The sequence below is a fragment of the Ictidomys tridecemlineatus genome, chromosome 3, assembly GCF_052094955.1.
Source record: "Ictidomys tridecemlineatus isolate mIctTri1 chromosome 3, mIctTri1.hap1, whole genome shotgun sequence".
In the NCBI taxonomy this organism is placed as follows: domain Eukaryota; kingdom Metazoa; phylum Chordata; class Mammalia; order Rodentia; family Sciuridae; genus Ictidomys; species Ictidomys tridecemlineatus.
Genome location: NC_135479.1, coordinates 131,186,639 through 131,208,584, shown reverse-complemented (window position 1 = coordinate 131,208,584; position 21,946 = coordinate 131,186,639). Strand labels below are relative to the sequence as shown.

The following is a 21,946-nucleotide window of genomic DNA, read 5'->3' as shown; positions in this document are numbered from 1 at the left end:
CTTCCTAGGCCTTGAGTCCAGCTTCCTGCCATTCACCCACTGCAAATCCTCTGCATTTCATTTGCAGTAAATTCATTTGTAGGGTTCCTCTAACACTGGCATGACACAAACCCAACCATGAATTGGGAAGGAACCACAGCATCCTTGGCAAGTAGACAACACCAATAAGAAAACACAGAGGCTGGGAGAGAAGTCCGCAAACATCCCACCAGTTCTGGAGGTTTAAAAACAAACTATTGTGGGATGGATAAATGAAGGATAGATGAATGAATAGACAAACAATTGAGTGATGATGCAATAGAGGCTTTAATGAGTGAATCAGAGAATAAACTCCCAACCCTGAAGCAACACTGAATTTCAGTTTCCAAAGCTTGTGCTTGTTCATGAAACACCACGTTCCCCAGAAGACTCTCTACAAAGATTTTGGTTTAAAAATTCAAGTTACTTCAAAGTTCACAGAAAATTTTGAGATACACTTGAGAAGGTGGAGCCACCTAGGGGAATTTCAGAACTGAGACTTGACATCACTTACCCTAGGGGAAAGCTGAGTGGCCTCCCATTCATGATGCTCCAAGTTCATCAGGCCAGAGCTTTTTGAGGTGACTTGGTTGTTGGAAAGAGAAAGCTACAGAAGGTGACATGGGGGCAGGAGGGATATAGTTCAGTGGTAGAATGCATGCTGAGCATGCACAAGGAACTGGGTTCCATTCCGAGTGGGAAGGAAGAAAGAAAGGGCTTTCGTTTAACCAAATAGTTGGACTACCTTAATCACAAGCTGTAAAATTTTATGTGAATCCAATACTGTGCCAAATCACTAAAGCAATGTTTCCTACTAAAAAGTGGATTAAAGGGGTCTGCAAGTAACTGCATTCTAACACACCTGTTCTATAAATGTGAATGTTGTATTACAGATAGGAACAGGATTACAGAGGCTGTGAGGTCGAAGCCTGTCTGAATAGCTGATTTTTCTATAAGTCTTTAAGGGCTCCTAGGTTCTCCGAGATAAACTGGCTGAAGCTTCTGACTTTGGGATTTAGACGGTGGGTGAGTTTGACATCACGGTCTGGCTTCATTTGATAAAAGCGACACATATCAGCCAATTCCTTTGCTGCAGGGAATCCCAACTTTTCATAAGCTTCCGGGGTGATCTTTTAAGAACAAGTAAAAAAGGAGAAAATGTTATAACCCATTTAAAGTAAGATAAAAAGATGATATTCACCGTAATGATGACCCAAGTCCACAATTTTTTAGCTCAATTCCAAAATCCAAGAAACTCAAATGTGTTTCACATGGAATTAGGCAAGAAACTGACTTTGCTGAACTAATTTAGTGACAAATCTGATCTGAACTATTAAAGACTATTTATAGTCTTTAATTATCCCATTTAGTTGAAATATTCCAATACTTTACCACAGTGATATTGGTATATTTGATTACAATTTCCTGCCCCAACCCCTGCTGGTGATATTACATGATGTATATAGACCATACCCCATATAAAAGCTGAGGGATTCTGAAAGCCACGTTGTTTTAGGACCCAAGTACCTTGGATAAGGTGCTAGATATCTATACCACCCTTCACTTGAATGGCACTTCATAGTGCTTTTGTTGGCATTTCCTCATGGGATTCCCCCAGCTGGTCTCTGGTATATTCCACCCACTTGGGACTCCATGTAAAAGTCAAGGTCCCCAATGCTGAACCTGCTTTCTCCTTAAAGATGGCTGATGTCCCATTCATCTTTTCTCCCTTCTTAGTTAGACATTTGCATTTTTTCCTTCAATCATCATAACCTCTGCCAGAACCAGACAGGCCTGAATAAAGTAGAGCCCATCCCATACCTACTGAACTGCCTTCTGTGAAATTCATTTCTCAAATCCTTTCTGACACTAACTAGATCAATAATTGCTCTCACTGAATAAGCAAAGCTCACTTCTAACTATCTGATCCAGTGTAATCTGTCTTTAGACTCCAGAGATGAACTTTGACCTTAAAAAAATTTGACAAGCCTGGCGCACACCCATAATCCCAGCAACTCAGGAGTCTGAGGCAGGAAGATCGCAAGTTTGAAGCCAGCCTCAGCAACACAGTGAGGCCCTGAGCAAATTAGCAAAAACCTTGTCTCAAAATATAAATTAAAGAAAAAATTTAAAGAACTGGGAATATAGCTCAAGCATGCCTGGATTCAATCTCCAGTACCAAATAATAAAGTTAAATTAAAAAATTTAAAATGTGACAGACATAAACAACTTATGTAAAACCATGATTATCACATGCCACTTACAATAATGAAAATTCAAGAACAACCTATATGTCCAGCAATAAAAGAATAATAGAATACATTATGGTATATCTACTCTAAGAATATTAAAATTTATTTTGAAGGAATTTAGCAAAATAGAAAAATGTTCTTAATATAATGTCAAGTTCAAAGGCCAGATACAAAATGGCACACTCAATGTTATTTTAATTTTATTAAGTATATGTGCATATACTTATTATATATACTGGAAAAGATAGGAAGAAAATTAACCAAATCTGAATAGTAACTATCTTTGAGAAATTTAACTGTGTGTGATTTTTATATTCTTTTTCATAATTTCTGGAGTTTTTTTTACAATAAGAATTCATTACTTTAGAAATCAGAAAAAAACTAAAAACTTTGAAAAAGAAGGCTCTATGTAAGAAACATGGGAGATGGCTTAAAATCTGTCACCTCAAGTCATTTTCTTCTGCTGTAACTCTGACGACTAACATGCCTCAATAAAATAAGGAATTTTTTACTGCAGATTTTTGAAGAATCTTTTGAGATTTGTTCTGTTATGTCTCACTTTGTAAGACAACCATGTTTCCTCTGGGGTTAGATAGTTTCAGCCAATCTAGAACTTCTGGTAGGAGTTTGGTCTGGAGCCTGCATTCACCAAAACACCTCAACAGCCTCCTTTGGCCAGACTTGAGTGGGTGGAGGAGCTGGGACAGGTTGTGTAGTGATGTCAGACCAGGAAGACTGGATCGCCACCTTGTGGCCACATGTACCTTCCCCAGAAAAATGATAATGTCCAAGCATTTTCCCAGTCCACACATAGGTGGTGTTGTCTTCAAGTGAGACTAGTTACTAAGAACAGCATTAACCACTCCATAGAACTCTGTGCCTCTACTGCTCTAGAACTTTTGGTGCCAGAGAAGCATTAGCTGAATTAGGAAACAACATAATGTTCCAAGAATAGAATGCCCACATTCCTTCTCCTTTATTCCTCCCCCCTCACCCCCCTGTGGTGCTGGGGATTGAACCCAGGCCTTATGCAGGCTAAGCAAGCACTCTACCAACTGAGCTATATCCCCAATCCACTTTCCTTCTTTCTTAAAAAGTTCAAATCCCACAAGACAAAATGAATATAAGACTCAAATGCAAATGTTCCAGGAGAGGAATCACCAAGAAGACAATCTGCATTCAGCGACAAGAGACTGAGCAGACTTTCTGTGAGTCCATGGTTGAGTGAGTGACCTTCATGAGTTTGGGGATAACTTTTCTCTAGGAAATTTTATATGGTTTCAATGAAATACTCAGATGTTATTTTGTGGCTAGATTGACACCTACAATATTTTTTACCAGTCTCAGTCTCCTCAAGCCCTAATACCTGAGGTTGAATTGGGAATCTAGACATCCCCTCAAGATTCACTGGACCAAGAGCTGCTTATGTAAACAAGAACCAAACTTCCACCCCTAACTTCAGGAAGCATCCTAGAATAGGGATCCACACCCTTTTGTTAAGGGCTGGATATAAATAATTTAAGTTTTGTGGGGCCATATGGTCTCAGTGTATCATCAAAACGGCTCATTCTTTCTCCTCTTATCAACAACTTGCTTGGGGAAATAGTTGTTGTGCTCAATATCACCAATCCTCGTCACTTGGCTATAAAAGATCTGTCCTCTCCATATACCAGACCTTCCTCTATGATTTATAGCACCTTAGTTATTGAGGGTTTACTAAGCACCATAGCCAGTGTCAAGCGCAAGCCATAACATCTCAGTTCATCCTCACAACAATCCACAATGGAGGTATAATAATATTTTTTAAACACCCAGAAACTGAGACTGAGAGAGGATAAGGTGCAGAGATTCCACACACAGATACGTAGAGTTAGAACTAGTCAATTTCCCCAACAGCCACTGGCTTCTTGACCTTTATTGCAGAATTTAACCATGTCAGCCCTATTGCTACCCTCTACCTGTACACAGTCTTGTCCTCCTCAAGGACCTCTTTTGAAGCCCCCTTCTCTCCTGAAGTCTTCTCCTACTGTCCTCTGTCCAGATAGTCTGGACAACACAATTAATCACCCGTGTTACGCTTTGAGATGCTCATGGTGACTTTCTTTATGTGCATCAAAATTTTTAGCCTGGTATATAATAAGTTCTTGATACAAATCTACTACATGTCAAACACCAAGGTAGGTCCTAAATATATCCTGATTTCACAAGAGCACTTTGAGGTAGATAATTGACTTCGAAAAATGAGGAAACTGAAGCTGAGCAGGGGACTAAGAGCCTTGTCCCCATCAGCCTTTCCTGATGCATTTAGCAGTGAGAGCTGAGGAGAGGAGTCAGGAGGGTGTGTGAGGGAAAATTTGTACCTCAGTCTTCAGATTCTAAGTTCCTTCCACCCAAAAGTAATTTTAATTTAACAAGCTGATTAATCTTGAGTCAAAGAAATAAAGCCATTATGGGAAGGATTCAGCCACATTAACCAATAAAGATAGGTTCATGTGATCACAGTCCTCTTCAATTTCTTCCAACAGTCTAAGCTAAACCCCGCCTAAATCCACTGAAAGTCTAGTAAATTTGTGAGTTAATAGTATGTTAACCAAGGTGGCCGCTCATAATCACACTGATACATCCTAAGAACTCACCTTTGCATCTCGGACTTCTTTCCCCAGGCTCTTGGAGAGAACATCAGCATATTGCTGTATTGTTAGTGCTTCTGCACTGAGGCCCACAGCCTTGCCTATAAACTCCTCTGGAGAATTAAAAATGCTAGAAACAACTGCTCCAACATCAGCAACAGAGATACCATCCATTGGTACATCCCCCATGGGCAGTGCTAGATTAAAAAAATAAAATAAAGATAGCTCATTTTATCACTTCCTTCATAGATCCACCAAGCCAAATGAACCACTTAAACAAAAGGAGTAGAAAGGCAGTTGCCATGCATGGTCTGTCCCCCAGTGGTGTTTGTGTTGGATTCTGTTTCCCGATGTGGCAATGTTAAGAGGTGGCATTTAAGATGTGGAGCCTAGCCAGAGATCATTGAAGCCACTGCTTTTGGGAGGAATTAAGATCTTTCTTGTGGGACCCCAGGTTAGTTTTCCTAGGGTTGTTATAAAAAGAACGAGACTGAGCAGGACAGTAGCCATGTAAGTCAGGATCACTAAGGAGTGTGTAATAACTCATCTGCTGAATCAACTAGCCCTGAAAATGGATGCTGCTGGGTGGTGGGGAACAAGGCTGGCCCCATTCAGCCCACACTGCAACCTAGTGGTCGCTTAGTAAATATCAGCTATTCCTGTAGTGCAGAATGACATTCACGGTACTCAAGGCCTGGTTTTCCAGATTTGTGGGTCCCAGATGGCTCTAGGTACCAAGAGAAAATGAAGGTATCACCTCTTCACCCAGAACTAGTTAATCCATAGATTATAGGCTCCATTGATTCCGTGTAGGGAGGACCTGGGAAGCTGTATCCTGGAGTCTTGGTCCTTTGAGATTCTAATACTGACCATAAAATCCAGATCCTCCCCTGTTGTCACAGAAGGTCAGATGGATGAGCTAAAAGGGCCCTTAGCAGACATCATGTCCAACTTTCCCATTAGACAGGAGGAATCTGAAGCTTGAAGCCACAGAACTAACTACTTCCATAAGAAGGGTCAGCATGCTAAGACAACCCTTTCTGCTTCTGGTCTCAGATCCAGTTCTCTTCCCTCTATAGTGTAACTGCTGCAAGCAAATTTAGGACAATTTAATATCCCTCTTAGTACAGTAGGTGCTTAAATGATGGGTCCACTGAAGAGGAGCAGGAAAGGATAGAGAGAGAGGAAGGCAACCAGGTGTCTGGTTACCTTTCACGGAAGCCTTCCATTTACCTAAGGTGTAGTAATCTCCATCAGGGGCTTTCGAGGGCTTCAGAATGGTGAGAAAGTTTTCAAAATAAGCTGCCAAGCGCACGCTGGTCATGGGAACGCCAATGGACCAGAAATACTCCTCCACCTCTCCCTTCCCATCAAAGTGGGGCACCTTCAACTTGCCCCCACTCAGCCGCTCCACGTTCTCCAGGCCGCTGTATACCACGTGCTTCAGCCCCAGGTGCTTGGCAGTATCTGCCACCATCTTTCCCTGAGGGAAGATAGTAAATCCTTTATGTGGACCACTGTTTCTGCCTATAGACTAAAGGGAAGGTGCTGGGTCTCCTCCACTCCCTCTGTACTTATTGTCTTCACTGTGAAGAGGACATTTCTGCATCAGTTATGAAGTGAGGGGCCATCAGCATTGGCAAGCAGAGGCTCCCCTCCAAGATGCTGAACCCTCAGCCTGCTCCCCCTGGGGCTGCAAGGGCAGAGACCCAGGGAATGGGGGAGTAGAACAGGAAAGAGAGGAGGGCAGCAGAGAAGCGAATGCCAGGGACCCAAATGAAGCTGAGATGCAATAGCCAAGGAACAGTCGCCCTCTTCCTCTGGGCCCTCAGTATCTTTGTGATCAACTTCCACATCTGTATATGTTATATTGTGGGAGAACAACCTTGCACGGGACTGAGTCACACTCCCCAGCTGGGTGCTGAGGCGCTCAGTCGCAGAAAGGTAGAGCTTTCCCCATCCTTCCTAGGTCCGAGGGTGGGAGTCTCGTGCATGAGTGTTTCTTCCTACAGCCCCATGGGTGGAGCTATGCTCACCTGTTCCTTTGTAATATTACCCCAGGCCCTGTTTAGGATAGAATCTTCCATGGAAGTGCCTTGTGTGTGTCCCCTTCTCTTACTGTGCCCTTGGATGTGGCCTACCCAGGTATCAGTCAACCTGCTGACAGTGGGCATCATGAAGATAGACTCAACCCCTTGAAACCTGACCCTTGCCTCATTTGAATAGCTTCTCCTCAATAAAAGGGGTCAGTGCATGTTCTCTCTATCTCTTTTCCAGTGGACCCTTAAGGTCAAAGGAGCCGTCACAGAGACCCGAAATGAAAAAGGTATATCTGTCTCTTGTGTGATTATTTCTCGCAGCTCAGTCACCCCAATTCAACTGGAGTAACCCCTGAGTGTTTTAGTCGTGAACAGAAACCCAGCATTATATAAATTTTTCTGATAATGGATTATATATGCACATCATTTGGATATTACGGGTATGAGAGATGGGCACATACATACACACCAACACAAATGTATTATATTCTCTTCTTTATTTTTAGTTCCAAAGTATCTTCATATGGCTCTCCCTCCTTCCCCACCTCTTTCTGTTTTCCTTTTCTTCTTTTCACTGTCTCATTTTTCCTCATTCAGAAGGCAGAGAAGGCATAATTTGGTTTAGCAGATAGAAGAAAGCGAGGCAGAGAAATGACTTCTACCTCCAGGTTCCATAGAGAGCGAATACCAGCATTAGAACCCAGAACTCTTAAAATAAACCCTCCAGATTTTAACACTAAAAGATGTGCTGATATAAATAGATAAAAATAAAAGGCTATCTATAAATATCAATTCAATAGACATTCCTGAAACAGATCCATCTTGCTCTTAAGCTTTAGAATTGTGCCATATCTGTAAGTGGCTGATACTATCCATCACATTCTTTAAATCTAATCTTCATTTTTCTCCCAAATTCATACACATACATGTTTTAAATTCCCAAATAGTACTGTCATAGGGGGTAGATCTTATAATATAAAAACAGTTTCCTGTGCTCTCACACTGATTACTGCTCTCTAGAAGTAATTGTTTTAATCCTTTTTAGTTATCTCCTTACTTCTAAAAAAACATGTTTTCACCACTAATTGGGTTTTTCCAGTTTGCTATACCCAATAAACTCCTATAAGATGAGAATTCAGTGCATATCTATGACGTGTTCTCCCTCTCAGTCCTTTTCTACTACCACCATCCTACATCTACACAATTCCCTTTATTTCATCATCCCAATAAAAAGTTTCTGGCAGATCAATGTGCCATGCTTACACACAGCTAAGCGGAGCCTTGGGATCATCTCTACCCTTACTATTTCTACACACTCTTTTTCCTGAAGTTACTATTGTGAGATTATTTGCTTGCTAGTCTCTTTTTTACATGCCCATTGTTGATTAATCCCCAATTCTCTGCCTGAAGTGTAAATATGCTCTTTTATATTTTCCGAGTGGAAGTTACGTGGGGAAACTTGTTGTCACCCCACATGCCATCTAGAAACAAATGGTGAGAAGCAGGGAATCAAATGACTGACTATATTAAAGTCACTCTCAAATATATAAGATCTCACCTAGGTGCACATAACATTAATTTCATAATCAAAGACTCCCTGAGCAAGTACCTAAAGTACATGTATTTCATAAACGTCAGAGGGATGTTGTGGAGTGAAGATTATAATTTTGCCCAGACTGAAGTCCTTCTCCCTGCCAGGGAGGACAGAAATAGGTAGGGAGGGAAAGGGAAAAGGCTCAAAGGGGAAAGAAGAAAGGGTTTGGTTCCCACCTGACACACTTCCTTGTCTTTGCTCAAATGCTCCCAGAAGTTGGTCACCACGAAGGCCCCATAGGCTCCTTTTAAGGCAGCTTCCACTGACACTTTGTCATTCAGGTCACCTTTTACCACCTCAGCGCCAAGGTTCTGGAGCGCTAGGGCATTTGGTCGAGTCACATCCCTCGTCAGTGCTCTCACTGCAAAATGTTTGCTCTCCAAAAGGGCCTTGGCCACGGAGCCACCCTGAGATCCTATAGAGTCAGGGGAAGAGGAAACACAGGAAAGATCAGGAAGAATGTTCAGGAATGGTCAGGAAGTTTCATTGCTCAGTGTAGGCTTGCTGTAGACCTACTTTGGGGACCCACATGATACTTTAGATATCCCCAAGTAGTTCCCAAACTGAGTATCTTTCTTTCTAAATATTTTTTTAGTTATAGATGAATGCGATATCTTTATTTTGTTTATTTATTTTTATATGGTGCTGAGGATCGAACCTAGTGCCTCACATGTGCGAGGCAGGCGCTCTGCCGCTGAGCCCCAGCCCCAGCCCCCAACTGAGTTTCTTTGAGCACTTCAGAGGTGCCTTTGCAGAAGCCAAGGGAAGAACAGGATTGGGAAAGGCTTGAGGCAACAAGAAGTCCAGGTGAACAGGGTGCTTTTCTCTCTATCCCAGAATCAACAAGAGCAATTATAATATAATTCAGTTATAGATTTTTATGGAGGTTCTTCAGACAATTTTATTTAAAAAAAAAAAAAAACTTCCTAGTTTGCACACTTTTTTTTTTTTTTCAGGAGGGCTAGGTATCAAATGCAGGGCCTTGCACATGCTAAGCAAGCTCTTCCACTAAGCTATATGATTAGCTTAGTCTATATTTTGTAAACATTTTGAAAACTTGCACGTTTCTTTTTATCACATTCAAGACCAATCATAATATGATCATATGATCGTCACTTATCTAGCTGATCTACTCTGGACATGCTTACTGAAAGCCCTCTGATATATGCCAGGAGCTGTGCTGGGTTACTGAGATTCGAGTTTCTCCATCAGATTGGCCAGATCTGTCCTAGATGATTTTGTGTTTTTAAATCTACATTGACTTTTTCTTAGTGCCCTGGGAGGCTCACCTTGATAGACTCCATCAATAGGTTCTCTTGCCCTCCTATTGAGTCTGAGCAATGGGAAGGGTCAGCAGAAGACCCAAAGGCAAGGTAAAGCTGACCATCTTCATATCACTATTGTCTCAGGTTCTGGTCATCTCTTTTATCCTTTTCTCCCTCCTTCTGTTGCTTACATACTTCTTATTGTTCTCTCCCCTGTAAAACTTTATTAATTTTTTGCAATTTCCCTGAATATGTGGCACCTGTTTCTTATGAGATGCCAGTTGATACATGCTTGATAACCCTAAAATAAGGTCTACCATTCATGTGCTCTCTCTTTGCACCAAGAGCTTCAATCAATGAAAGTAGCAAATTGCTTAGTGGTAAGTATGAACAGGTACCATAAAGTTCACCAAATGTGTAAGGAAAGCCTCCACATTAAAGGCAAAACGAAAATAAACAAACTGATAAAAGGAAACAGTGCAAAGCATAGGGGGGAAAAATAAAAATAATTAATATTCTCTAAGGTTGATGAAGATTTTGCATTCCAAACACTACATCTGCAAAAGGGGGAAAGAATTAGGGAAAAAAAGGCAAAGAGGAAAAGCATTCACAAGATGAAGCTCTGAGGAATTTAAAATATTAGAGCAGAAATAAAATTTTAATAGAAAAAGTCTGGGAACTCTACAAGGATTAGAAGAAACAAGCAAAGAAATAGAAAATAAGAGAGAGAAAATAATTAGAAGATCAAGCCAAGGGAATTCCAAAATTAGATAATAGAGAAAATGGAAGTGCGAAATTTATTTGATAATTATTTGATAATTAATCAGAGATAATATCTCAGAGTCCAAGGAGATGGGCTGAGCTCCCAGATTGAGGGGTCAGTGAGGGCCAAATACAATGACAATGTCCCCATTACAGTGAGATTTCTGGTTCATATTTTTATTTACTCTTCTATTTCACGGTACTGGAAATTGAACCCAGGGTTTCACACATGCTGGGCAAGTGCTCTACTGCTGACCTACATCTCTATCCCTTAATTTGAAATTTCAGAACCCTGGAGATAAAAAGATGTTGATTTCTGGGAAAAGGAAAATCAACTCTAAAACATGGGATAGAAACAGCATCAGATTTCCGGATTTGTTTGTTTTAAACAAGTTTACTGAAACAACAACATGATTAAATTGAAGGGAAAACTAACTTGGATTCTTTTTTAGAGTAATTTATTCCTACTTAATGACAGAGTGTCCTACAAGTAACAGTTACATGCAAAGGTTATAAAATTATTCTTGGTTTTTCATGAGAAGTGAAAAGAATTAAAATTCTCCAGTAGAACAAGGTATATGAGTAGTTTTTATGTTATTAAAACAATAAGAACAAAATAACTTACTGGATTATAAAGATGAGTGCTGAATGATCATGGCACTATGGGCAAAAAGGTATTTTCACAGTACTGATATTTTCCCTTTGTTATCTGCATTTGATGTTGACCAACACATACCACTGGCAAGCCTGGGGACGAAGCTCAGTGATAGAGTGCTTGCCTAGCATTCCCCAAGGCCCTGAGTTTCATTTCCAGCACAGCCAACAAACAACCCATACCACTGGCTATTTGGAATACATATATTTTACACACACACGCTGGCAGGTGTGGTGCATGCTTGTATCCCAATGACTCTGGAGGCTGAGGCAGGAAAATCTCAAGTTCAAGACCAGCCTGGGCAATTTAGCAAGACTGGTTTAAAAAAAAAATATACAGACTGGGGATATAGCTCAATGGTAAAGCAACTCTGAGGATTACCCAGTAGCAGGCAGGTAATAGGTGCACAATAGGCTTGTGCACATATACCAATCATTCATGTACCAATAGAGGAATGGGGAAGAGGAAAATGAAAGAAGAGAGAATTTTTTTACTGGAGCAGTCAGGAGGTGATAGAACCAAATTGTAGTTTTCTAATTAACATCATAAGAACAGAGTTCTGGAGTGTCTGTTTCATGGATCCCTGTCAAATCTGAATCTGATTTGGAATCTGTGGTTCACAATAAGCTTTCTTTAGTTACTTAGTGGATGGAGTGTGCGGTTAATCTTAAACTGCCCCACAACCTTCTAATTAATAAAATAGTGTTCTCAGTCTTGACTCCTTTCTTATGTTTTACATGAGCCAATGGTGAGCTCTGGAGATCAGCTCTCAAACCCCAGACCATCAGCAGCGGTGATGGTGCAGGACTGAGAGAGCAGGAGCCATGGGGTGAGTGGGGGGATCGCCATACTTTCCTTACAATGTCGAACACAATGAAGCAAGGCTATTCAGGGGGGGAATAAATTTCTATCTAGAATTGTAAGCATAGACAAAAGATCAATTCTAAAAATTTTATATGAAGACATTTTCAGACACATCCTCAAATTTTTAACTCCCATGCATTTAAAAAAATTTTTTTAATTGTAGATGGACACAATACCTTTATTTATTTTTATGTGGTGCTGAGGATGGAACCCCGTGCTAGGCAAGCACTCTACCACTAAGCTATAACCCCAGCCCTCCCATGCACTCTTTATAAGGTACGTAAGTTTCCAGAGATTGCCCAAGATGAGAAAGTAAAGCAAGCTGAAGAAACCAAGAAGCCTAGGGGTTTGGCTTGGTGGTAGAGCACTTGCCCATCATGCAGGAGGCTCTGAGTTCAGTTCCCAATACTGAGAAAGAAAAAAGTATCCAGGAACCAAACTCAGGAGAAAGAAAAAGAGAATTATTAGAATAATGAAGACAGGAAGACAGAAAGACCGAAACAGAAAAATGAGCACTTGAGGAAGGAGATCTCCACAGTGTTGCTGGGAGAAACAGAACCAACAGATTAATGATGTGCTTGATCATTTTCAGAGAAATCTTTCAGTTTTAAAGAGATAAGAGAAAAATGGTACATGTAAAGAAAACTAAGCAAATAGAAATAATGGCAATTAATTTAAGAGAAAACAAATTGTGTAAGAAGTAAAGTAGTGTACATTTGGCTCAAATATGAACAAAAATTAGGGGTTTAACAGTGGTAAAATATATATACTTCAGGGGCTGGGGTTGTGGCTCAGTGGTAGAGTGCTCACCTAGCACATGTGAAGGCCTGGGTTCAATCCTCAGCACCACATAAAAATAAAAAAATAAAGGTATTGTGTCCAGCTACAACTAAAAAATAAATATTATATAGATTATATAAATATATGTTATATTTATATAATCTATGTAATAGATTATATAGATTATATAGATATTATATATAAATAAATATTTTATATATAATATTTATTTATTTATTTATTTGGTGCTGGGGATTAAACCCAGAGGCACTTTCCCAGCCGTTTTATTTTTTATTCTGAGATAGGTTCTTGCTAAGTTGTGGAGGCTGGTCTCAAACTTGAGATTCTCCTGCCTCTTAGCCTCCTGAGTAGTTAGATTTATAAGCATACACCACCATGCCTGGCCTACAGTATGTATTTAATATTCGTGAGGCCCTAGGTTCCATCCCTAGCACCAGTAGTAATAATAATAGTCTATGATATATATATATATATATATATATATATATATATATATATATATATATGAAAACAAATTGTTATAAACTTTTTGAGCAGGACGGAGAAAAGAAAGCATGTGCTTGGAAGCAGAGCTAAAGACAATGGATACAATCTAAAAGTAAAAAATGAATAACAATATTATCAATTTGTATTATTAATTTGAAATATGGAGATAGGACAAATACCAGTATAAACAGAAGAGTCAAATGTGGACAGGGTTAGGGCTGGGTGTGCTGATTTTCTTTGTAAGCTTTGAAGGACTAGTGACTTTTTAAAAACTAAGATTATGCACTTCCATTAATTTTTTTGTTGTTATTGTTTTTCTACTTTCTTTTTATTTATTTATTTATTTTTGCATTACAATTCTTAATACACCATTCTACAATAATTTATCATATCTCTGATTATATATAAGGAATGTTGACACCAAATTCACATCTTCATACATGTAATTTGTATAATGATGAGGGTTTCCTTTCACCATGCATGCTATACCCTTTCTCCCTCCCTTTCCCTCCCACTCCTATTCCCTATCTAGGTAATCTTCCTCCCTTGCTCTCCCTCCCAACCCCATTTTGAGTCATCCCGCTTATATCAGAAAAGACATTCAGCATTTGTTTTGGGGGGATTGGCTAACTTAGCATAATCTTCTCTAATGCCATCCATTTCCCTGCAAATGTCATGATCTTGTTCTTTTTATTGCTGAGTAATGTTCCATTGTGTATAAATGCCTCATTTTTTTTTATCATTCATCCACTGCACTTCCATTAAATTTTAATAAAAATATTTGTTAGTTTTCTAGGGCTGCCATAATGGACTGGGTGGCATAAATAACAGAAATTTCTCACAGTTCTGAAGGACAGCAGTCTAAGATCAAGGTTTAATCCCAGTTGGTTTCTCCTGAGCCCTCTCTCCTTGACCGGTAGATGACTGTCACTGATCCTCACATGGTCTTTTCTTTCCTTAAGCATTCCTGATATCTAGGCCCAAATTTTCTCATCTTACAAGAATACCAGTCAGACTGGATTAGATTCTACCCTAATGGTCTCACTTTATTATCTCTTTAAGGGTTCTTTTCGCCAAATGCAGTCACATTCTGAAGCATTGGGGTTTAGGATTCTGTCATATGAATTTGGAGGGAGAGAATGACACAAATCAGCTCATAACATCGACCAGTATAATTTTTTACTTACATCTCTCCTAGTAAACCAGCCTATCCTTGATGATAAAAACTGTTCATTCTTTTTTTTAAAAAAAAATATTTTTTAGTTGTAGATGGACATAATACCTTTACTTTATTTTTATGTGGTGCTGAGGATAGAACCCAGTGCCTTACCACTGCTAGGTAAACACTCTACCACTGAGCCACAACCCCAGCCCCAAAACTGTTCATTCTTTATCCCTGCTTCCCAGCTAAGTGCTGAGACTGGTCCATCATAAAGTCTCAATACCACTCACTAAATGAATGAATCTAGTGGGAAGATTGAAACCTCTATCCTCTCAATGTTCAGCTTTGGTGGTGGGCAGTCCTGCCTGGACCATCATGAGATGGAGAAGCCAATAAGATAGAACAACAGGTAAAAATAAGAAGAGCTGGAGCAAGGCTCTCCTAACCACTCATATCTTCATGTTTAAATAAGCAAAATGTGAGAGAAATTCATCCACTTGACCCCATTCTCTAATCCAACAGAATATACCAATAAGATTGTTGGTCTGAAAAAGCTGCCTCCACAGTATAAATGCTTGTCAGACAAAATTGTCCCATGTCCCACTTGCTTGTTTTGGATTGTGGCCTGTTGAATCCAGTTCCTTCCCAGATGATTTCATGCTGAGAGTAGCGTTTGGCTGGCAGGCACTAGAGATACTGCTAAGAGTGTGATGTTCAAGTGCATACGCTATAGGTTTAACACCTGTGCTGAGTATGGTAAGAATGTTCCACATCTGCAAAATGGGGAGCTTCCAGATATTTGAGTTCAAACATATATCCCTTACTTTGGCAGAAAGTATCTGAGATGGCCAGGTATGGTGACACATGCCTGTAATCACAGCCACTCAAGATGCTGAGGCAGGAGGATCATAAGTTTGAGGCCAGCCTTGGCAACTTAGTGAGGCCTTGTCTCAAAATTTAAAAAAATAAAAAAATTTAAAAAGGACGACTGGGGTTGTAACTCAGAGGCAGAGTGTCCCTGAATACAATCCCAATACCATCACAGAAAAAGAAAAAGAAAAAAGAAAGAAAGAAAGAAGAAAGAAAGAAAGAAAGAAAGAAAGAAAGAAAGAAAGAAAGAAAGAAAGAAAGAAAGAAAGAAAGAAAGAAAAGAAAAGAAAAGAAAAGAAAAAGAAAAAGTAAATGATTGAGATGAGAGCCCAGGTAAGGGAGAGCAGGCCCTTCAGGTTCCCCAGCTTCCCCAGCCTGTGCAGTATCCTTGCATCTCTGATGTCACTACCTCCTTTTGAAAGAGGACTTCTCTTCTTTTATTTTTTAATTTTTTTATAGTTATAGATAGACAGCATGCCTTTATTTTACTTGTTTATTTTTATATGGTGCTGAGGATTGAACCCAGTGCACTCTGCCACTGAGCTACAGCCCCATCCCTCATTCATTTATTATTTTTTCTTTTGCACAAGTCCCAAGGTCTGGAGTAGAGGCTTTATGTACATTAAATGGGTTCTTCAACTTTTTCCCTTAAATATCATTTCCATTTGATCTTCAGAGACCACAGAAAGATATTATTTTTCAAATACATGTTTTAGAGATGGATAGATCCTAAGTTTGTTTTGGTTTTGAGTTCTTAGCAAATAATGGGCATTGGACAGATCACTTAACACACTTCATTTCAATTCTCACAGTGAGCCTTTAAGACAGAATTACAATTTCTGTTGGGTGTGGTGAGGCACATCTATAATCCCAGAGACTTGGGAGGCTGAAGCAAGAGAATCTCAAGTTTGAGACCAGCCTCAGCAACTTAGTGAGGTCCTAAGCAACTTAGCAAGACCCTGTCTCAAAATTTAAAATTTTTAAAAGGGTTGGGATTGTAGCTCAATGATAAAGCACCCCTGGATTCAATCCCCATTAACCAACAACAACAAAAAAAAACTGCATGACAATTTCCAGTTTATAAATAGAAAGTTAAAGTTCAGAGAAATTAAGTAACTTGCCTAAGGTAACAAACATATAAACTAAGTGGCAGAAAAGATCAAACCAGTGGGGTTTGACTGGAAGGCTTTTACCAACTGCATGACCTTGGATACATTTATCCTTATCCATAAGGTGAGGTCAGTAATTCCCAAGGGGAGTTTTTATTAGTGAAACAAGTATAGCTCAGGGCCTGGCACCTTGAAGGAATGCTTTTTATCACAGCTTGGCCCTTAGGTTTGGGCAGAGCCCTTGATTAGGAACAAGTATAGAACAGACTTCCTAAATCTGCACCAAAGCTTTGGGAGTTCCTAATCTTCTAGAAACCAGCAACAGCAGCTGCCACTGCACCTGAACCTAGCCACTCTCAAGTCTGGCACAGAAAGGCTTGACACTAGGGTTAGCAGATAAAATGCAGAACACTCAGTTAAATTTGAATTTCAAATCAACAGTAAAGAAATTCAGTGTATGTCTCATGCAATATTTGGATATTCTTTATAAAAAAATTGATTCATTGTTTATCTAAAATTCAAGTTTGACTGGGTATCTTATGTTTTTTATCTCCAAAATCTAGCAACCTCAAATATATAAACACACCCAGAGTTCAGGATTTACAACTAAGGACAAGAACTGGGTTAGAAGGTAAGCAGCCCATTCCTTGACTAACTAGGAATCAAACTTCAATTCTGATACATCTAACCTGATTCCTTTAGTAGCCAATCCCAAGGACCTTAGCCAACTGCCTGTACAAACAAGCCTGTTTGAACAAGTTTAAGGACACTAAAACTGAGCTGCTGGATTTCCTTGAAATGCACCTCCTCGCTGTCTTCCACACTTAAGTAAATCTCAGTTTTCTTCTTCTAGTTGCTCAAGCCAGAAAACTTTGAAGATATCCTCCATTCCTCTTTTCTTACTCTTGACATTTGGTATATCCAAACCTGTCCAGATTCCAACCACTCCCTACTACCCCATGACTGCTTGTGTTCTAAGCCACTGTCATCTTGTCTGGTTTATGAGAACAACCTCCTAGCAGGTCTCTCTGCTCCTGCATTTGCTCCCTATAGTCTCTTCACAAAACAGAAGCTCAAATGATCCTTTCAATACTGAACTCATGTCATTACTCTGCTCAGAATTCAATGGTTTCTCTTTCAAGAAAGATGGAAATCTTTGCCATCACTGGAAAGTCTAATACAGTTATTCTCCCAACTTCTTGCCTTTTTTTTTTTTAGTTGTAGTAGGACAGAATACCTTCATTTTATTTATTTTTATATGGTACTGAGGATCAAACTCAGAACCTCGCACATGCTAGGCAAGTGCTATACAGCTGAGTCACAACCCCAATCCCTTGCCTTTTGTTCTTGTTCCTTTTAACATCAATAACTTGCCTGACTGCTGGGGCTTTTTTGTTAGTTTTCTTTATGTGTGTGTGTGTCTCTCTCTCTCTTTTTTTTTTTTTTAATAACTGTGGCTTCAAGGGTATGGGGATATAGCTCAGTTGCTAGAGTGCTTGCTTCGCATGCACAAGGCCCTGGGTTCAATCCCCAGCACCACAAAACAAACAAACAACAAAAACAAAACAACAACAAAAAAAAACCTGTGGCTTCCACAAAGTTGGTGTTTTTAAATTTTATTTGTTTTTTGAACCTTTATTTTGTTTATTTATATACAGTGCCAAGAATCGAACCCAGTGTCTCACGCATGCTAGGTAAGCATTCTACCACTGAGCCTCAACCCCAGCCCAGTATGTGTCTCTTTTTTGAGACAGGGTTTTGCTAAACTGCTGAATATGGCCTTGAACTTGAAATCATCCTGCTTGGCCTCCCATGTAACTGAGATTACTGGTGTTTGCCAATGGGCCCCCACCCTGGCTGTTGGTTTTGAGGACCTATTTCACCTTTCTCTCTGCTTTAGTGCTTGCCCTCCTCCAGACAAAAACCTCTGTCCACATTGAACTTGTTTTCTAGTGTGGAGAGGCAGATAGTAATAGAATAAATCATGCAGGGAAGGGAACCAGATGGTGACCAGATGGGAACAGCATTGTAACTTTTAAAATGAAAGTCTGGAAACTCCTCACAGTGACATCTTTTATTCCCCGCCGTGGAATTGAGAATTGAACCCAAGGGAGACCTAACCCTGAGCTAGATCTCCAGCCCTAACTTGCCAAGGCTGGCCTCAAACTTGTGATCCTCCTGCCTCAAGTCTCCTGAGTCACTGGGATTACAGGCGTGTGCCACTGCACCTGGCTGCAGAAAGTGACATTGATGGGACTTTGAATGATGGGAGGAAAAAAAAAGTGTGGGTACCTGGGGAAGATCATCCTCAGTGAGGGAGCAGCCAGCACAAAGGCTCTGAGGTGGGAACCCATTGAAGAACAGCAAGAAAACCAGAGTAACTGGAGCAGAAGGAGGAGGATAGAGGAATAGGCGGTCCACTGATGTGGGTATTGCATGCCATTAGCAGGAATGCATTTTCCTTGGAGAGAAGCAGCAAGTTATGGGAGATTTTTGAGCAGAGACAGGACATGCATTATCCAAGGGTTTTGAATGGATCATCAGGAGGCTAAAATGAGAACAGAAGGGGAATTATCTGGTTTGATTAACATTTTTGCAAAGATGACTCCTTTAGGGAACAGACTTTAAGGTAAACCAGAATAGGATTAGGGAGGCTAATTCAATATCTTCCCAGGTGAGAGAGTTCCCTCATGTATGCAACAGGGTTCTACTTTATGCTTTGAATGCAAACCTTGCCACTTGACCTTAGGTGACTTATTTTAAAACTGATTTTGTGTGTGTGTGTGTGTGTGTGCTGAGTATTGGACCCTGGTCCTTGCACATGCCAGGTAAGTACTCTACCACTGAGCTACATCCCTAGCCCTAATATAATTTTTTTCTTCTTCTTCTTCACCCTCTTTTCCTCCTTAAATGTAGGGGAAACAAAACTAACATTTTTCCTGTCCCAGAAAAGCTACCATGTCCTTTACTACCCAGAAGAACATCACTGCCCACAAGAATAAAGAAATGCTATGCCTGGAAGCTAGAGGAATGGCTCTCTTAAGGACACCCGATGGACTCTAATTAATTATATGTACTGATAATATTTGAATCCCAGCCCTTGTATCCCTCTTTTAAAAGCCCTGCATTCCCCTTGGCAGAGAGAATCACAGCCTCTAGGACAAGAGTCCCATGTTTCTCCTTTGCTTGCAAATCAATAAAACTTTTTGCTTTTTCTCAAATCCTTGTCCTCATTATTGGTTAGGCAACAAAGATAAGAACTGAGCTTTCTGGCATCAAGCTTCTGGCATGCTCCCAACGCCTCTACCGTTTCAGAACCCATGGAGTATTGGTCTACACACCCACAGGCCTCTCACACGGGCCATTTATCAGGAAGTGAGTGGAGAAAGAATTCCAGAGGATAGCTCCAGATGGAGAAGATGTCATTTGTTATCTGGAGACTATGTCAGTTGCCATTGTCCCACAGAAATCATGCTTTACAAATCAAGTTAAATCAATCTGCCCCCTCCCACATCAAAAACACAAAACAAGAAGCAATGCCCTAGGTTCAATCCCCAGTTACACACACACACACACACACACACACACACACACACACCCCAGCATAAGCAATAGGATGTCTTTCTTAATTTTCTCCAAAGGCTCATTGTTCAGTCGACACTTAAAGGCTCTGAAGTTAAAATCAGAGAGATTGAGCAAAATCAGCATGCACTTAAACAGAGGAACTGTTTTTTTTTTTTTTACCTGTTGCTCCGAACACTGCAATTACTTTCCTGTTGGCCATGTTCCTGGGCAAAGAAAAGAACTGATGGAGTAGCAGAACTTTCTTCTGGAGCACACACAGTTTTGTTTCTTGTGTGAGAATTTAGTCCACAGCTAATTGCCACACCCTTTCTGTTGCTCCTCCTTTTCCTGTTACACCCCACTCTGACACTGCAATTTTTTCCAAGCCTCTATCTTTTCAATTAGAGCACATTGGTTTTGTATACTAATGAGGTTTTCTTGCGTGAGTGTTATACACCATGACCACACCCCTTATGCTGCCTCTCCCTGTCCTTGTTAACCCACTGACTTACTCACTCTGACACTGCAATTTTTTCCAACCCTCTATTTTTTAATTAGAGCACATTGGTTTTGCACACTAATAGGGAATGTTTGCATGAGAATTATACACTATATTTGATTACCACACCCCATATGCTGGCCCCTACTTGGAAGGGTTTTCCATGTTACATCAACTCATTTACTCATTGTGATATTGCAGTTTTCCAAATGAAGATTGCTTCCTTCACTCACTCATTCATTAAGCAAATGTGTAATAAGTGTTTTTGGTACTTGAGCCATTGAATTAGAAATCCCCAGAATCCAGATGTTATAAAGAGGCTAAACCCATAAAAAAATAAACTTACAGTACAGAGGAATGGCAGAGGAAACCTGAGGGAATTTAGTCATGGAAGAGCGGCACAAAACCCAGACCAGGTATGTTAGGTGTTAGGAAAGTGGTGCAGAACTAAATCACTCGAACACACCAAAGCTAAGCAGAAGCAAATTTATTGTCAGGAAATCTGACAAGGCTGTATCTGTGCAGAGAGAACAGCAACAGACTTCCTCTGAAGTAAACTTTTATAAATCAGAGCCTGGGTTATGCATTGGGGGTGGGCTTAGCCCTTGCTATTGCAGGTGGAGAACAAGCTTCAAAACTTCAAGAACCACAAAGGGGAGGGGGCTGGAGGAGCGAGTACATTGCCATTAGCTTCTGGAACTGGCAGGTCCCTGTAGTACTGAGAAAGTCTGTGAGCACGGTGGTCAGGGTGCAGGTGGGTAAAGGTGCCAGCCTCTGGGTGGGTGGGTTCTTACAGGAAGGGGAAGGAAGGGGAAGCAGGGAAAGGTGTCTGGGCAGAAATGGGGTCAGCTTGACTTAACTTCTAAATTAATGCATAGTTATGTTAACAGGCTAACATTAGGAAAGGTTTTTCAGATGAGATAATACAACAGCTGGCCTGAAGACCCCAGGAGTTATTCAGCTCAAAGGCACGTTGATCATGCTACAAGACTCCTGAGGCTGTGGCAAGGTTATGTGAGCAACAGAAACAAGCCTGGGAAAGGATGACAGAGGCCAGAACAAAAAGGGCTTAGGCACGACAAGGGACTTGGTTTAAACCAATGCCACAGCAGGTTTTATGTGATCTTCTGGCAGCAGGGAGTGACTGGGTTAAAACAAGACAATGCTGGAAGCAGGGACATGCCTAAGAAGATACAGCAATGACATTTGTGAGAAATCTAAAGGCCTGAACAGAGGTGATGTGACAGGTTCAATTGTGTTCCCCAAGAAAACTCATCTTGAAGTCCTAGCCCCCAGTTCCTCAGAATGAGACCTCATTTGGAGATAGGGTCATTACAGAGGTAATCAAGTTAAGGTAAGGCTGTTATAATGCTTCC

The 21,946-nt window shown here is 40.4% G+C and overlaps 1 protein-coding gene across 1 annotated transcript; it reads right to left on the bottom strand.

Annotated features, from left to right (window-relative positions):
* Positions 1–287: 287 nt before the first annotated feature.
* LOC101967115 (nmrA-like family domain-containing protein 1) lies at positions 288–20,505 on the bottom strand. The gene is made up of 5 exons (XM_013361029.4): positions 20,252–20,505; positions 8,710–8,948; positions 6,134–6,383; positions 4,907–5,097; positions 288–1,148 (listed from the first exon to the last, which is right to left on the bottom strand). The coding sequence occupies exons 1-5, from the start codon at positions 20,289–20,291 to the stop codon at positions 969–971; spliced, it is 900 nt and encodes a 299-aa protein (XP_013216483.3). The 5' UTR covers positions 20,292–20,505; the 3' UTR covers positions 288–968.
* Positions 20,506–21,946: the final 1,441 nt, after the last annotated feature.